At 53.7% G+C, this 17626-nt stretch overlaps 1 protein-coding gene across 1 annotated transcript; it reads left to right on the top strand.

The window, feature by feature from the left end:
- The first annotated feature begins 3373 nt into the window (after positions 1-3373).
- Positions 3374-17575, top strand: PLEKHG6 (pleckstrin homology and RhoGEF domain containing G6). The gene is made up of 14 exons (XM_016221775.2): positions 3374-3552; positions 4785-4940; positions 5455-5619; positions 5959-6054; positions 6328-6378; positions 6688-6837; positions 7724-7834; positions 7993-8142; positions 8368-8505; positions 8781-8900; positions 9330-9462; positions 9570-9685; positions 16057-16202; positions 16897-17575. The coding sequence occupies exons 1-14, from the start codon at positions 3415-3417 to the stop codon at positions 17573-17575; spliced, it is 2349 nt and encodes a 782-aa protein (XP_016077261.2). The 5' UTR covers positions 3374-3414.
- Positions 17576-17626: the final 51 nt, after the last annotated feature.

The raw sequence follows: 17626 nt of genomic DNA, 5'->3' as shown, positions 1-17626 counted from the left end.
AGTGAAAGGGTTAATTCTTCCAGTACCCACCAGGCCAGTCTAACCATCTCACCCCAGAGTGCCCTGAGTCCAGGCTTGTCTCTGGCGTTCTCTCAATTTCAATTTCCCTCTTACTCCCCTCCACCTCCTTCTTGGAGGAGAAGCTGGGGACCCTCGATACCAGCTCTCTTCGGAGAGTCATTCAATACTGCCAGTAATCACCACCTCCTGGTTTATTATTAGCTCTCTTTCCCTCATGGCTACTCTTGTCATCTCTGGATCAATTGATCTCTCTCTCTCTGAATGACAACAAAAAAGTGTCGCTATAATAGACACACACACTGTAAATGGAAAGGAAAAAGGGCTTCTCTCTACTGCAGTTCCTGCCCTAAACCCCTCCGATCCACTCGGAGGCAGGAAGCAGGAGGTAGGATGCAGGGGCTAAAGGTACAAAGAATTCTTCTGAACCAGCAGAGCAATCACATAGCAGCAAGCTCAGAAAAAGAGAATATTGAAGGGCAAGTATGAGGAAGGCAGACAAAATTAGAAACCAACAAATGAGTGTGGTGATGGCAAGTGGGAGGGGGGTGGGGAATGTGTGGAGGGGGGCAAAGGAGAAAATGGAGACATCTGCAATAGTGTCAACAATAAAAATAAAGTTTAAAAAAGAGCAAAAAGAAAAAAAATGAATAGCATAAATAAAAGTGGCCAAAAAAATGATCGCTGTTGAATCTGGGTATGTGGGAGCTCATATTATTTACACTTTTTGTATGTTTAAATTTCTATCATAACTTTAAATTATGTATGATGTTTACTAACAGCTTAAGCTGTTTGACACTAAAAAAACAACAACAAATGATAAAGATTTCTCTCCCAAACAAAATAGTCATCAGAGTCAGAGTGAGGGCTAGAACACTTCAGATCATTTAGGTGTTTAATATGCCAGAGAGGAGAGGAGCGTGGAGATCTTTCCCCTGGTGATACCAGATTATGCTTTTGAACGTATTTGGTAAATGTCAGAGTGCTCTACAAGTGTAAGGACTTGTATCAGTCCCTGCATAGCCGGTTTGCAGGAGGAAGACCACAGGACGGATGGGGGGGGGCACTCAGACCTGCCCCTGCCCCATTACAGGGTCTTTGGCTTCCTGGCTGTATGATTATAATGATCACACATCCACGGACACTTCTGATCCCCAGTATCCACTGCTTCTGCCAGGCAACGCGTCATGATTGAGGGATATGAAAATGCGGTCCTTTTATGTCATGCCCAGCAAGTGCCCTTCCTCGAACAAGTCTGTCAGCAGCTGCGGTAGGTGCTTGGATAGCGCTCGCGGAGCCTGGAGGTGCCCGTTTGCCGGGAAGGGTGAGGGTGCTCAGGCCTCCCACCCCAGTCCCAGGCAGTGGGAGAAACGTTAGGTCAGGGACCTGGCACCAGGTGCGGTCCCTGGGGCAAAGGCAAAGTCCAGCCTTCCACAGATGGCCAGGGCAGTGAGAGATAAGGGTCATACTTTGGACTCCAAACCAGAGAGCCCCACGAGGACCCCGAGATCCCGGGCCCGCATCCGTCGCGTTGGCTGTCCCGCTCCCCCGCCCGGTTAAAACAGGAAGCGGAGGCAGGGGGAGGGGGATAGCCTGTCGCTCACGGCCCTCAGAAAGCGAGGCGGCACCTGCCGCAGATCCCTCGGCCGTTCCCCTGGCCGCCTGCCCGCGCTCGGCCCCGCATTTAGGCCCCGTGGCTCCGCAGCCTCCCCGGGGGCTGGCGTCGGGGGCGCCAGGTGGCGCGCGGCTCTAGCCCCACCGCCCCTGCGGGAGGGCGCTGAGCTCAGCTGCAAAGGAAAGCGGGACACGGGGGCCCTGCGAAGCGATGCCTCCTTCCCGGGAGAGCGGAGGCTGCGTCCCGGGCAGGGGCTCCTCAGTCCTCAGGGCCCCGGGGCGTCCTCAGCGCGCGCCGGGTCCGGTGCCCACGGTGAGAGGGCGGCGCCTGCCCGCGTCCCCGCCCCTGTCCTGTCACCTTCCCTCCCGCCCGGCCCTGCGCTGCGCTGCCAGGGTCCTGCGGGCCGCTCGGTCCCAGACCCAGGCCCGGCTGCGGGGCTGGCATCGCTGGGGGAGCTGTCGGCTAGCGGGCGCCCCCGGGCAGGGGCCGGCGGCGCGGCGGGCTGGCGCCGGGACACCTGCGGGCACAGGTGAGCGAACGGGGGCGGGGCGGCGGCGACGGGCGCTGGGAAGCCGGGTGGAAAGAGGGCGAGCGGGAGGCAGAGCCCTTGGAGAGAGAGCTGCTGGGAGGGGACCTGGGAGACAGTGACCTCTTTTCTTCCCTGCTCACAGACCAGAGAAAAAGTAAGGGGAGGGCCGATTAGAGGCCTCGGGCCCACCTGGAGGGGGCCCGGCAGCGGTTTAAGAGGCTTCTTCTATTCAAGCCCTTCCCACTCAGAGGGTGGGTCCTCTACCCAGGTGGAGGGGGAAGGGATGGAGCCCCACGCCTGGCCCCCAGCTCCGTATAGGGGCTTCCACAGAAGCTGGGGAAGACCAAATGTATCCCAAGACCAGAGAGACTCTGCTTCTGCTTGGCTCATCTCTAAGGCCCACGGCTTGATAGCTGTTCCTCCCTCACATCCTTGTCTGTAGCCAGGAGGGCCCAGGTAAGGAGTGGGCAAACTTTTCAGTAAAGGGCCAGATGGTAAATATTTTAGATTTTGAAGACTATGCGATGTCTGTCGAAACTAGCTGGAAAGCAATCATAGACGACCAGTAACAAGTAAATGTGTCTGTGTTCCATTAAAACTTTCATTATGGACACTGAAATGTGAGTTTTATATAGTTTTTCTGTGTAATGAAATAGTATTGTTTTTAAAAAACTTTTTTGAACTATTTAAACATGTAAAAAGCATTCTTAGCTTGCAGGCTGTACAAAAACAGGTGGACAGGTCTGGGCAGTCTCCTGCCCTCTCTCTCCATGACCTACCTGCAGCTTTTCCCCAGGCTGTGCATGGGGAAAGGGGGGCTGTAACTAGGTGCAAGGGGAATGAATCCCCTCACCTGGGAGCATCCAGGAAACTGGGGACTTGTCTATCGCTCTTGCTCTCAGCTCTTCTTAAGACTACAGCCTCATTTGAGGCCAGTGTGGGCACTTATATGCCAAACGTGCACACATGTGAAGGAGATATAGCTCCAAGGGCTTTCTACCCAGCATGTGGGCCATTCCCCACCCCCACCAAGTCAGAGATGAGGCAGCCACACTCTCCCAACAAGTGACCAAGCCCTTGACCCTCCGCCCCCCTTCCCTCCCCACCCTGACCCCTTGGTCTCAGACCTAGTGCCATCTACTGATCAAGGCTGGCCCTTCCATTCCTTCATTTTCTCTTTGCAGCCTCAGGGGACCCCTTCCTCCTGGACCTTGCAGCTATGAATCTTTGGAGGTGACCTAGGAGAGAAGGGATGCAATCTTCTGGTCCTCCAGATGAGCGTCCCCGCCGAGGACTTGTGGAGTCCCACATTGAGGCTTATGGGGGCCAGCATCGGGCTTCTTCCCAGAGCACTGCTGGCAATCTCCATGCCCGAAGAGGTCCCATGCTGGTGAGTCCAGGCTGTGCCCCAAAGGTGACCTGGGTGGAGCAGATGGGAGGATGCCCAGGCTTTCAAGTCTCTGCCTTTCATAGGTTCATGGGCTGCTCTATCACTATCCCTCACCCTACCTTCTTTCCTGGGTTGGGAGAGATTGAGGAAGGCAGTGCTGAGCCAGGCTCCCAGGACTCTACACCCATCCCAGACAGATGGGGCACTGGAGGCAGAGGGCCAGGAGAAGCCAGAGGCTCCACCGAGGTGCTGTTAGACAGGTCTGAGGCAGGGAGCTAGGGAGCTTAGCCAAGCCCTGGGGATGGCACCTCCCAGACTCCCACCTTCCTTGGGAGGAGGAGCCTGTGGGCTCTGAGTCAAGGCTGGAGGAAGAGCAAAGGTTCCGTGTCCCTCCTCTGAAAGTGGGGAAGGGTGTGGGGGGCTCCCTGGACTCCACCCTGGCTCCACCCTCCTGGCCTGCCTCCAATGCTGACCAAGGAAAGGGGTGTGGAAGCCAGCGGTCTCTCCCTCGGCCTCCAGGCTTCCCTCTACCTTGAGAACTGTTCTGCTTCCGGTGGGGGTATCCCCAGCCTTACTAGAGGAAGATTTGTCAAGAGATGGAGGACAGCTGGGGATTCTCCCTGGCTGAGGGTGGAAAAGGAGAATAGGAAGTCTGTGGGGTAGATCAAGCCACAGGCCGATCAAGGAATGTGACCAGGCCTGTCCAGGAGGAAACTTGTGGCCACAGCCTCAGCCTCTCACACGGAAGGGCAGCTGCTCCCCCCTGGATGGGACAAAGGCTTCATGCCCCTGGGGAGGAGCCGCACATGTGTGTGCCTTCATCCCCACATGTAAGGGAGGCTCTTCGCAAACCAGGGAAGCAGTGGGGGACTCAGATGTAGTGTGCACCATGCATTGTGCGTGCAAGCCTATGGCACAGGGAGCACATACGTGAGTGTGCAGACATGGGGAGGGGGACACACCAGAGCCCAGGCGTGTGCGTACCTGTGCGCTGCTCTGCAGGAGGCCCCTGCTTCTGCCTCTGGGCCCACTTGAAGAGCCAGCTTAGCATGTAACTGCCCAACCCACTTGGCCTCCCTGGCAGCAGCCACTGTGACTCAGGGCAGGAGCGGCTCACGCCAAACTGGTTTAAGGGGAGAAGTGAGTCAGTTCACCTTGCACGGGTGAGGGGTACCATCTGGAGCAAAGCCTGGCCCCACCCCACCCCAGAACTTCTCCTGCTCTTTCCCCAGGATCCTGGTCGCCTACGCCTCCAAAACTATGTCCCATTTGCCAAGGGTTCTGGCCCAGCCCGAGGCCTGTCTCCCTTGAAGTTTCGAGAACCAGAGCCTGAGAAGAGGCATGGAGTATTTCGGGGGGCTGGCCCACCTCACTCCCCCAAGCTCAAAGTAAGGATCCCCTCTCCCCCCATTCCCATGCTCACAACCTGAGCTGTGATGTCCTCCACAGACATCAGAGCTGAGAGCTCGGCAGCTCCTCCTGCCTGGCTCTGTCTGGAGGCCTTCTCGGGGAGACATCCCTAAGCCATGCAGCCTCATAAAAATGTCCACATTATGGGCAAATGTCATAATGCTGCCTGAGACCACTGGTTTCCTAAGTCCTGTTCTGGTCTCCATCTGAAGGTCCCGCTGAAGGGTTCTGTCTCAAGAGACCCCTGGAAGGCACCTTTCTGGTCAGAGAGCCCAGGTCAGACCCCTCCATCCAGGGACCTTTCTGTGGACCAAAGTGCCTCTCCATCCTTGTTCTAGTCACACCCTTGCCCCTGTAATCACAGCAGGGGTCGATCCCCCAGGCTTCCATGTCCACACACACACACACACACACACACACAGCCCTCCCTTGGCCCCTTGGGCTGGGCGCCCAGGCTGTGGCCACGACCAATCCCTTTCTCCATTCTACCAGGAAGTCATCAAGGGCCCTGATCTGGAGAGGAGGCTGTATACATTCAGCATGTTTGGGATGCCCCGCCTGCCCCCTGAGGACCGGCAGCACTGGGAGATAGGAAAGGACAGTGACAGCAGCCTGACCATTGAGAAATCCTGGAAGGAGCTGGTGTCTGGGCACAAGGTGGGCCTATAGCACAGTGTCTGTCCCCATGGGGTTACAGACACAAATAGACACATCTCACCTTGCCTCTTCCCAAAGGAGAGGCCTGGGATCACATGGGGAAAGCGTTTGGAGACATCGTGCTCTAGGTTCAAATCCTAACTCTGTCTCTTACTAGTGCTACTCACTGAGCCTCAGTCATCTCATCTGTAAAATGCAGATGACACCTATACACTGGAGGTTTGGTTTGAGGATTAAAAAGTCATCTATGACATAGACCCAGTAGCATTTAACAAATGGGAGCTGCTATTCTGTTCTTGTCATTGTTCCCCAACTGAACCAGCCCCATTCCCACCCCAGGAGATGAGCCGGGAGCTTTGCCACCAACAGGAAGCACTCTGGGAGCTACTGACCACAGAACTGATCTACATACGAAAGCTCAAGATCATGACCGATGTGAGTCTCCCTCAGTCCCAGCCCTGGCCCCATTCTCAGCCATATACCCATCTCCCTTGCATTTTCCCCAATATTCCCAGACTAGAGGAGCAGGGTTGCTGGGGGAAGGAGGGGCAGGATACCAAGAGATCCCCCTGATTTGAGACCTTTCCCGGATCTTGGGAGAAGGTTGGCAATATTGAAGTTGGGGGGTAGGGATGCGTTGAAGGGCTAGGCTGAGGTCCTGAGAGGGAGCAGTCAGGTACTGAGACCCTCATCTCTCCCTGCATCTAGCTCCTAGCCGCTGGTTTGCTGAACTTGCAGCGAGTAGGACTGCTGACAGAAGTGAGTGGGAGCTCGGGGGGGAGGGGGGGGGAGCCTGGTACATCCCAAGCTCTGAGCCAGAGGTGGGGGGTGAGGTTGGGGCTGAGGTCACAGAGAGCCCTCTAGGCTGCCCCAGTCTGAATTTCCACTGCCCCATTTTCTAGGACACCACCTGCCCTCCCGACTCCCCTTCTTGCTCAAGACCCCAAGCAGACCACAGGTCCCACTGTCCCGCCCCCCATCCAAGCTTAGCAGTTCTTGCCTGTCCATGACAGTGCTACCTGATGGTGACCTGCCAAGGCATGTTGCTAAGTCATGCTCCTCCTCCAGGTATCAGTTAAGACCCTGTTCGGAGATGTCCCCAGCCTGATTCGAGCCCACCAGAGCTTTTGGAAAGAGGTGCTGGAGCCTACCCTAGCGAAGACTCGAGCTTCGGGCCAGCCCCTGGACCCTGTCAGCCTGCAAGATGGCTTCCTGGAGGTGAGGCATGGCGAAGGGCTGGGTGAGGTGGGGCTGGGAAAGCCTGGGGCCCTGTCTGCAGGGCATGTCTATGCAATTGGAATCCTTCCATGATTTGAGGGGGTCCAAGGGTACAGCCCCTACCCCTAACTATCACTTCACCCTCTGCCCTTCACTTGACAAGTGTGTCCTCTGTCCCAGAGGTTCTTTGGTCTTCTGGAGACCATTATGACATGAAAATGCAGCTGTCTCAAGAAAGAGATACACTTAAGCTCTTATCAACTATAAAATCTCACTTCTCAGACAGAGATCCATTGACAAACTGGGAGCAAGAATGGGGCCTAGGTGAGGTATCCCCCCTAGGGGACTGGGGGAGGGGGTAAGAGGCCACAGGGGTACCTGCAGCATGGAGAAGTATGACAAGAGAAAGCAGGAAGGCCCAGGAAGACATGGGCCTTGCAAAGTTGGAATGCAGTAGTGGGGGGTGGGGGGGATAATCTCCTGGGAACCTTAGGTGGTCCCCTTCCACAGGACAGGGCTTCTGGGCCAGCCGCAGATCACCACCCCTCTGCCGGGTGAAATGGAATCTGCAGTGTCCTGAGAACGTTCCAGCTGAATTATTGATGGCAGGAGTGAATTCAGAGCAGCAGGGCACAGCAGGGGCTGTGGACAGGAGCTCAGAGAGCAGCAGTAGGTCGACCTCTCAGGTCCTCAGCTCCTCCTTGGAATCCAGAGAGAAGGGTGGGCAGTCATGGGAAGCAGGGATTGACAGGAGTTAGACTAAGGTTCTATGACAGGCGTCTCCACCCCCCACCCCACCCCACCCTGCACCCCATGTTCTTCAGCCAAAGCCTGTACCTCATGGCCTTCTTCCCCTTCCTGCTCCCTGCCCCATCTGTCCCTGTAGTTCAGCCAGCGGTTCCAGCCCTATGTCCAGTACTGCATGAGAGTGAAGCAGACCATGGCTTACGCCCGGGAGCAGCAGGACAATAACCCTCTCTTCCGTGCCTTCGTGCAGGTGGGAGAGGGGCGCCAGGAAAGGAGAGGGGTGGACCCTAGGCAGCTGGGTTCCCCCTCCCTCCTGATCTCTAGCCAGGCCCACGGCTGAGTTCACCACTAGGGTGGGGCAGGCTGGGGCTTGCAGGCTGCTGACCCCCTGCCCACCTTCCCTGGCAGTGGTGTGAGAAGCACAAGCGCTCAGGGAGGCAGATGCTGGGCGACTTGCTCATCAAGCCCCACCAGCGCGTCACCAAGTACCCACTGCTGCTACAGGCTGTGCTCAAGAGGACCCCTGAGGCACCAGCCCGCGAGGCCCTAAATGCCATGGTAGGCGGCCTGGCAAGGCCAGCACCCTTGGGAGTTGGGGGCCGGTGTGTGGAACTGCCCACACTAAGGACTCTTGAGGGTCTCTTTTCTCGGTGGATGGGACACTCAACAGTCAGTTTGGCACTGACTGGCGACCTATGTAAGGATGCTGTGGTTGTCATTGATCGGGTGGGACGTACAGGGTGTGGAGCCGAGCTGCTCCTTCCACACCCCACCCTCACCTAGATTACAGCTGTGGAGTCGTTCCTGCGACACATCAATAAGCAGGTCCGCCAGGGTGAAGAGCAGGAGAGCTTGGTGGCTGCAGCCCAGCGCATTGGGCCCTACGAGGTGCTGGAGCCATCCAGCGAGGAGATGGACAAGGTGAGAGAGGGAAGGGGGCTTGGGAAAGAACAAGGTTCCCAGGAAAGTGGGTGAAGTGGAGGCCTGGAGAGGAAGGTGCAGAGGTGCCACAGAGGAGTGTGCCCACCTTTCCTTCCCGGTGGTGCGGGCACCAGGGGTAGAGTTCAAAAGAGTAGAAAGGAGGCGCTGAAACTCTCTCCCCCCAAGCGGAAGACGGTTGTGAAGAACCTCCTTGGCCGGGAGGTAGATGCGAGTCCTACCCAATCCCCTGACCCTCTCCTCTCTGTGTCCCTCAGAACCTGCGTCCTTTCTCCAACCTGGACCTGATGTCCCCCATGCTGGGGGTTGCTCCTGAGCACACCAGGCAGCTGCTGCTGGAGGGACCTGTGAGAGTGAAGGAGGGGCGAGAAGGGAAGGTGAGGGAGCTGTGGGCAGGAGAGAGAAGATGAGAGATGGATTGAAGAGAAGGGAGAGATGGTGGGAGGTAGGGTAAGAGTCAGATAAGCTGGAAATGGGAGAAAGGGGGGGTGTCTGTGTCTGTGTCTGTGTGTCTGTATTTGTGTGTCTGTCTGTGTGTGTCTGTGTGTGACTGTGTCACTTCTGTGTGAGTACTGGGAAGAGGACATTGTTCTGGCTACAGCTCTGGTTGTTTGTATGTCCCTGAGTCAGCCCCTTTCCCTGCCTATAAAGTGAGAGAAAGGACCAAGCTGACATCCCCTCCAGCTGTAGCATTCCACAGTTGTGAACTTGTCCCTGTGTGTGTGCACACTCATGCTTGAGCCCCGATCCCTGGCCCGCCCGCCCCCTGCTCCAGCTGACTCTGCCTCTCTCCTACACACTCCCAGCTGGACGTGTACCTGTTCCTCTTCACTGACGTGCTCCTGGTGACCAAGCCCCAACGCAAGGCAGACAAAGCCAAGGTTATCCGCCCCCCCTTCATGCTGGAGAAGCTTGTGTGCCAACCACTCCAAGACCCCAGTATGTCTCTCCCGCGGGCAGCTTGTCCTTTCCTCCTGGCAAGGGGAGAGAGGAGCTGGGCTGGGCTTCTGGACGGTTAGCCCTTGACGCAGACCTTCTGCACCCAGACAGCTTCCTGGCGATCCACCTCACCGACTTCCAGTGCGTCTCCAGCGCCCTCATTGTGCACTGTCCCAGTGCTGCAGAACGTGCCCAGTGGCTGGAGAAGACGCAGCAGGCCCAGGTAGGTGAAAGCCAGGCCAGGGGAGGGATGGCTGTGGCCCCCAGAGCTCAGAACTGGAGCACCAAGGGGAGGAGTAGGAGAAAGAGGCTGGAGTGGGTGGGGAGTCAAACTGTCCCCAGGAGGAAGACCCATCTGTAAGAGGGAGGAAGAGGTCCTTGAGCCAGCTGCTCTGCCAGTCCTTGGTAGAGCCCAAGACGGTGTCCCCTAAAGGGTTCTACACCCTGAAACAATTCACTTCTGAACTTTTCCTCCGGCAACAGACATTAACGGGGCCCTTGCTGGCTGAAGGCACCAGCTAGGTGCTAGGGAATCAGAAAGGAGTAAAACGCCATTTCTGCCCTCAAAGAATGTGCACCGCAGCCCAGCCAGACAAGTTAGTGTGCGAACGTGGAAACAGACATACGTAATGGAACTTGGCCCAGGAGGGAATCATTTGTTCCGCCTGGTGGGTTGGTTAGGAAAGGGACAGTCCAGAGGGAGGGTGCGCTAAGGAGTCTTCGCAGAGGAGCGCTTGCCTGAGCTCTGTTTGGAGGAGTATCTAGGAGTATTTCAGGGAAACGGGTGGGAAGGAAAGGTATTTCAGATGCAGACACGGAATGTGCAAAGGTCGGAGATATGAAGCAGCTGTGTGTGTTGAGACGCACCGGCCCAGTGGTTCGCGTCACGAGGACATAAAGCGCAGGGCAGGCAGAGTGCAGAGAGGCTGGGAGGCAGGTACCGCCAGCATGCCCATCTGATGCCACGTAAGGAAGCTGAACTTTGTCCCTCAGATGACAGGGAACCAGTGAAGGTGTTAAAAGTGATGTGGGCGGGTTTATGTGATTCAAGCTAGAGGACTTCAGAAGAGAGAGCCAAATGGAGCCTTATTGGCACCACAATCTGGGTGACTTAAAGTAACAGAAACTGGTTCTTTCCTAGTTCTGGAGTCCAGAAGTTGGAAATCAAGGCATCCGCAGGGCCTTACTTTCTCTCTAAGGTTCTAGGGAAAAATCCTTCCTTGGCTCTTCCAGCTTCTAGCTGTTCCTTGGCTTCTCCACTCTCTGCCTCTGTCCAAATTTCCCTCTCCCCTCTCTCCTAAAGACACCAACCATTACATTTAGAGCCCACCCTAAATCCAGGATGATCGCATCTGGAGATCCTTAACTTAGGATCTTTGCACCGTCTTTCTAAATAAGGTGACATTTCTACATCCTGGGAGTCAGGACCTAGACAAATCTCTCTGGGGCCACTGTTCAACCCACTGCAGGAGCACAATGACCCAAGCAGTGTGGGCAGTCCAGCTGGACTTTTAAGGATGGGGAAGACCCTGAGCAGAAGAATCAAGAGAGCACTTGGGCTGGATTTGTTTGGGGACAGTTACCTTTTCTGTCTGAGTCTGGAGCGAAGGGTTGATGTGAGCTGGTGATTGAGAGGCAGGGCTCTACAGGATTCCAAGAGCTACAGACGAGTGTGGACTGGATGAGACTGAACTGAATTGGGTTGACTAGAGAGAGCCACCATCGATTCTTGAGATAGGAATGCCATGGTGAAATCAATGTGTTTTGTCTTTGTCTTGAATTGTAAGGTGGGCTGAGGGAGGGGGAGATTGGTGGCAGGAGATTTACTCTGCTAGTTTGGGTGTGAAACATTGAGGTTTAGTGCCATGGCCTTGGGGACATGTTGCGGAAGGAAGGAAGGAAGGAAGGAAGGAAGGAAGGAAGGAAGGAAGGAAGGAAGGAAGGAAGGAAGGAAGGAAGGGAGGGAGGGAGGGAGGGAGGGAGGGAGGGAGGGAGGGAGGGAGGGAGGGAGGGAGGGAGGAGGAAGGAAAAGGTGGAGGGGAAGAAGACAGGAGCAAATGAAGAAGAGACAGTTGAGCCTTCAGGAGACTGGTTAAAAGCCTGTACTGAGTGCATGAAAGTCTAGGCTGAAACACCAGTTCTACCTCTTACTAGCTGGATGATCTTGGGTGAGTTATGTGGCCTCCCTGAGCTTCCATTTCTTTGCCAGCAAGTAGATATAAATAATAACAGGGAAGATTCAAAGATCATTCGGATTAAGCACACGCATGGTGCCAGCCCCAGGTCAGAGCTCTGTAGTCCTTCTACAGAGACAGGAGCGTTTGCTCCCCAGGTTTCCAAGGTTTCCGTTTGAAAGACTGCTTTGGCAGTGGTGCTCCTGACAGGAATGATTCCTTAGAAAGGGAAACCTGTTTGTTTAGTTGTTGTTTCCTGGGAGATGCTGTTTCCTAGGGTAGCATATTCAGTTTAAAAACAGAGTACTTTGGAAATGCATCAGTGGGAGACAGCCAAGGGGAGGTCATCTTGGAGGCTTGTGAAAATATGGAAACACAGACCTGAGTTCAGGTGAGAAATGAGCATGAACTATGAAAGTTGCTAAGAGAGTAAATCTTAAAAGTTCTTCTCACAAGGATAAAATTTTGTAATAATGTATGATGATAGATGTTAACTTGACTTATTTATAACATTTTGTTATATATATATATATATATATATATATATATATATATATATTTTGTACACCTGAAACTAATATCATGTTATATGTCAATTATACCTCAGTTTTAAAACAGGAGTATTTTGAACAAGGAAAGAAATCTTATCATAGACTATTTCTAAAGAATGCAACTTAATTATTTTTAAGGTGTTTAAACCAAATTAGTGTTCCTCATAGGCCTTGCTGTAATGAATAGATAGTAATCATTTGTCATTAGCCCTTAGGCAGTTAGGGCTTCTGAAACTTTCGAGAATATGTGAAGAGTCCATTCTTTAAATAATTTTAAGCATTCTTTCTGCAATCTTATCTAGGATATTGTATCATAATGTGGAGAGTTTATTTGAGAAAAGGAAAGCCAGAGCTTAGTCTCTGTTTAAACACTGTATTAAAAATTCTGAATAAGCAGAGTAAAAAATAAATTTGTTTTTTGCCATTTAAAAAAAGAAGAAGAATGAATTAAGGAAGAAAGGCGGAACCTCAAGATATTGTGTCCTCCAGCCCTGGGGGCTGCCACTTCCTGAAATACCTAACAGGATGGTGACAGTCCCCAGGAAGGCAGAGGTAGGGCACAGGGCTGGGTATGGGGGTGGTTTTGGTAGTGAGACTGGTCTCCATCTGCCCTGCTTCAGACCCACTCCATAGTCCCCTCTCTCTATGTGACAGGGGCCTTCTCTCTACACCACTCTCCCCAGCACAAACACAGTGTCCACAAGGCTGGACTGACTGACAGCTGACACCACTCCAGTGGTCAGCTGAGTTGTACTGAAGGCTGGGTAGGAGTGGAGCAGAGGGCAAAACTGGAAACAAGCCCCAGCCTCTCCAGGACAGCAGGTGGGGGGCCCTTGCCTGCAGGCAGCCTCTCTTCTTCATCACCCCCACCATCAGAACTTTCTCCTTTCCCTTTGGTTCTTAGTCCCAGGACAATACCCCCACTCCATCTCCTTTTAGAACTCCCAGGGAACCACAAAAAATTGCTGGTATTTTATTATGCAAAATAATTTACCCCTTTGAAGTCTCACTCCTGGCTAATAGAGGAAAGGAGGTCACTTCTGATGCCTAAAGTTCCTGGCCTCCCTTTGTAAAACAAAGAACCAAAGCTTTGAAATTTGTCCGGCTGTTATCTCGCACCAAATTCTTAGAGAATCCCACTCTCCGTCACCATCAGTCACTGTAGACTGCAGAGGGCGGCAGAGTATCTACTGCAGCCCCCGGGGATCAGACGTTTTCTCCCCCTACAGAAAAGTAGGTGGAGATTTATTCCTAGTAGGTCTACCCCCAGTGGCTTAAGTGTTTAGAGAAAATGAGCTTCTCAAGGGAAGAGAGACTGAACCTTGGGAAATGCCCATATTTAGGGGATGAGAAGAGGAAAAGACACCAGTGACAGGAACAGAAAGAGACGAAGGCCAAGAAATGAGCGGAGGGGAGGAGCCAGCCTCTGAGGCGGAGCCCAGCTCCGGTTATCAGTGTTCTCGCAGGAGGCACTTGGTTTCTCTAGGCCCTGTCCCGCTGGGGAACTGCAGTGACAATGGGAACTGCCCTGCAGGATAGACAAGAGAATTGTTTGTAAACCTAATGGGCGCTCCATAAATGCGTGTTACTGTCATCATGAGACGTTGTCCATGGTCCCCAGGGGCTCCATGCTGACTGAGGAACTGCCTCGGCATCTGGGGGACTTAGGAAGGAGAGGGGGTGAATCTGGGAGCCGCCCCAGGGCAGCCGGACAGGAGGCATTTCCTCTCCAGGCTTCAGTTCCGCACCCGGGCAAAGGAAGAAGAGTGGTGGTAAAGGAGCCCTCCCCTCCTTTTCCTGGCTTTGTGGGGGTGTCACATTCTGGCTCAAGCACCAATTTCCTCTTCCTTTCCCACCCTGCCCCCAAAATGTCTCTCCTCTTATCTACCCTGGTAAAACCCTCCCTGGGTTGCTGGAGAGGCTTTGGGGTGTTTGGGTACCCTTCAAACAACCCCAGGCCCTGGTGCCTGGGGCCCCTGCTTATTCCTGTGGCAGGGCCAGGGGCAAGGTTAGTGGAGATGCTGGTACTGGATGTTCCTTACAGACACGCCACCCCCTTTCCAGTTCTTTTCTTCCACATACCATCCCTATCCTGGATATCCCAAAGGGCCCAGCATCTCAGCAGAACAAGCCAGCTGCCCTGGCCCCTTCCACACTCCACACAGCTGGGAGATTCCGTCTGGGGACAGAGAGAGGTCCCAGGCCCTGGTTGATGTCCTGGTTTCCAGTCCCCCGGCACCATCATCACTTGCTCTGGGCAACAGACCAAGTCTTACGAGCCTGCTAAGAATCCTTGTAATGCTTTCTCACTCAGGAGACTGAGTGACTGAGAGCCAGGGTCAGAATTGGAAACAGAAGCTCATGTCGTTGATGTCATTTTCCTATCCCTGTTCACCATTTCTCCAACGTGCCTCTTGTACTACCCCCGATACTCAGTTTCTGAGAAACTTTAGGAAGGTCCAGGTGCCCAAGAGTTGCTGGTTCTTATACCTGAAGGGGGGAGATAGTCAAAATGCTTAATAACCAGTATGGCATGGGCATCAACCATCAGAGTGGAGCATTGGGAAGGGGGGTGGGTCTTAGAGGTCCCCGGCTGTGCCGGATGTTATCCCTCCAACTGCTGGATCTTGGGGGGCAGGGTAGTCCTGGGGAAGGGAGGCAGGAAGCAGACAGCAGCCCTTTGCTTACCAGCATGGAAGTACTTCAATCTTTTAACAGCGATGGGGCCATCAGTGAGTACCAATGTCAGCGCTGCTCGAAGCAGCCACACCCTATTGCCAAGCAGCGCCCCCCCTTCAGCCTCTCCAAAGTTCTGCTGCCTCCCCTCCTCCCCCCGCACGTGTTACCCTTTAATAACTGTGCCCTTAAAGGCTGCCCTTGAAAACAGTGCAATTACTGCTCTAGGACTCACAGGGAAAGGCCCAGACCTAGTTCTGTTTCTCTCTACCGTGTGACCTTGAACAAGTCCCTTCATCTCTCGAAGTCTTGTTTTCTCATCTGTAAAATGGACTAATAACCCATGCTTTCCACCCTGCAGGGTGATGGTGTGTCTCAAACGACTGTGTGCATGTGGAGGTGCTCTGTAAACCATTTCTTCCATGTCAGTTTTATTCTGATGACTCGTGTATGAAAATGTTGAGACAGGAAGACAGAAAATATAATGTATCCTCTCTCCAAACCTCTTGAGACAGTCTTGCGTTCATCTCTGAAGGACAACAGAGTCCTCAGCACAGGATAAAGACTGCCTCTACCCACCCTGGTGGCAGGAGGAAGAGTAACCTGAGGACCCAGGACTTTTACCACCATCACCACTAATCAGGGAGGGCTTCCTGAAAGAGGAGACAGACCAGATAGAGGGCTTGCCAAGGGGGCATGAGAAGCAGGAAGAACTGTACATGGAGGAAAGGGGGCCTTCTGCTCAGCCCACCCTCCCCCAGGACCAGCTTGAGAGTTCAAATCATGGTTCTATTCCACTTTCTTACTGCATGATCTTGGCAGTTACCAACCTCAGTCTCCATTTCTCAGTATCAAATTAGGAATAAGAAACAATATCTGCCTCATTGGGTTGTTGTGAAGATTAAAGGAAATAATGTATGTAAAGCACCTAGCCCAGTGCCTGGCATACAACAAATGCTCAATAATTGAGGATCTTTTTCTTTTTTTTCAGATTTTTAAATCTTTTTTAAAAATTAATTTTAGAGAGAGAGGAAGGGAGGGAAACATCGATTTATTGTTCCACTTATTTATGCATTCATTAGTTGATTCTTATATGTGCCCTGATGGGGGATCGAACCTATAACCTTGGCATATCAAGACAACACTCTAACCAACAATAATAGAGGATCTTAATGAAATTATCCCCACCCCAGGTCACCCTGCAAAAGCTGAAGGCAGAGGAATATGTCCAACAGAAGAGGGAGCTCCTGGCCCTCTACAGAGACCAGGACCAGGAGTCTCTGGGCACCAGGCCCTCCACGCCTTCCCCAGAGGGCTCTCAGAGCAGCGTGGAGGGGAGGTAAGACCCATAGGGACCACAGGCTTTCCCACAGTAAGGAGGCTCAGGTAAGGAGTGAGAGACGAAGGAACCACAAGGCTGAAAAATTACATGACAGCGCTCAGAGGGATTAGGAAGAGAATGAGAACCCAGGCTACAGGCTGGAGAACAGGTTGGCACCAGCTGTAAGAAGGGCCTCCTGGGACAGACAGCCTAGGAGGTTAGCCAGCCTAGGGTTGGCGCAGGCTGAAAGAAACAGACACAAGGAGCATGAACTCCCTGAGAGGAGCAGGCTCCCAGGGCTAGGAATGGAGAGTGAAGACTGGTAGGGATTTGCATAATGTTGGAGTTGCAAGGACCAGCTTAGTCCAAATTCCCATGCATGAGAGGTTCATCCTGAAAAACACAGCCATTCAGCAGCATATTTAAGGAGAGAAAAAAAGATCCATCACAGGGCTAACCTCAGGGGATCTCAGGAACCCTGGAGAAAATTCCTGAGCACTTACTTGATATAAGGACCTGGACCAAGTGTTGTGACTAAAATGTCTTAGAGGAGCTTACAGTCCAACTAGAGATGATAAAAACAGCACAGTGTAAAGGCGATACCAATTAAGTTTGGAGGAGGGACCATTTCTGAGTGGAGTGATCAAGGGATACTTCCTGGACTTGAACTTGACCCCTTAGCATCTGACTCTAACCATTCATTAATTTGTAGGACTTCTGAGTTCAGCACTGTCATCCCCCATCTGGTGGTGACAGAAGACACAGATGAAGACACTCCCTCGGTACCAGATGACACCTCAGACTCTGGCTACAGCACTCTGATCCCAGTCTCCCCCAAGAGGCCCCACTCCCCACTGAGCCATCTACACCCGTGGGCTCTTCGGCGGCACCCCGGCCTCACCGTCTCCGCCCTGGACCTTCGGGATGTTACTTTGCGCCCCCAGCCTCCTGACCCCCAAGCTCCCCAACGCCGAAGCACCCCTGAACTTCCAGGGGAAGCTATCCGAAGAGGAGGCAGTCTTCCCAGGGGAGAGCGACCAACCTGGTCTGAAGAAGAAGATGGAACCTCTGGGGGAGGGAACCTGGTAGTGGAAACCTTGCATAGGGCACAGCTTCGGGGGCAGCTGCCACACTCCCCGGCCCACGCTGACTCTGCTGGGGAAAGCCCCTGGGCATCCTCGGAGGAGGAGGAAGAGGAGCAGCCCCTCTCCCTTGGCCCCCTCAGTGCTGCGGACATGCTCAGAGAGATCCGGGAGGATCTGGCCAGCCAAAGGATTGAGGGCATCCCTGAGCCTGGGGACGGCAGGCCTCAGAAGCTGACTCGGGTCCAACTGCAGAGGATGCGCGTGCCCCACATCGTACGGCTGGACACCCCCCTGTCCACATCGTAAGTGCTGAGGGGGCAGAGGGGAAGGCCAGGGCGGAGTGGGAGGGGGTGTCAG

Source organism: Miniopterus natalensis, chromosome 2 (genome assembly GCF_054644295.1).
Source record: "Miniopterus natalensis isolate mMinNat1 chromosome 2, mMinNat1.hap1, whole genome shotgun sequence".
NCBI lineage: Eukaryota > Metazoa > Chordata > Mammalia > Chiroptera > Miniopteridae > Miniopterus > Miniopterus natalensis.
The sequence above is the reverse complement of the archived record's forward strand: the minus strand, read 5'-3'. Positions and strand labels throughout refer to the sequence as shown.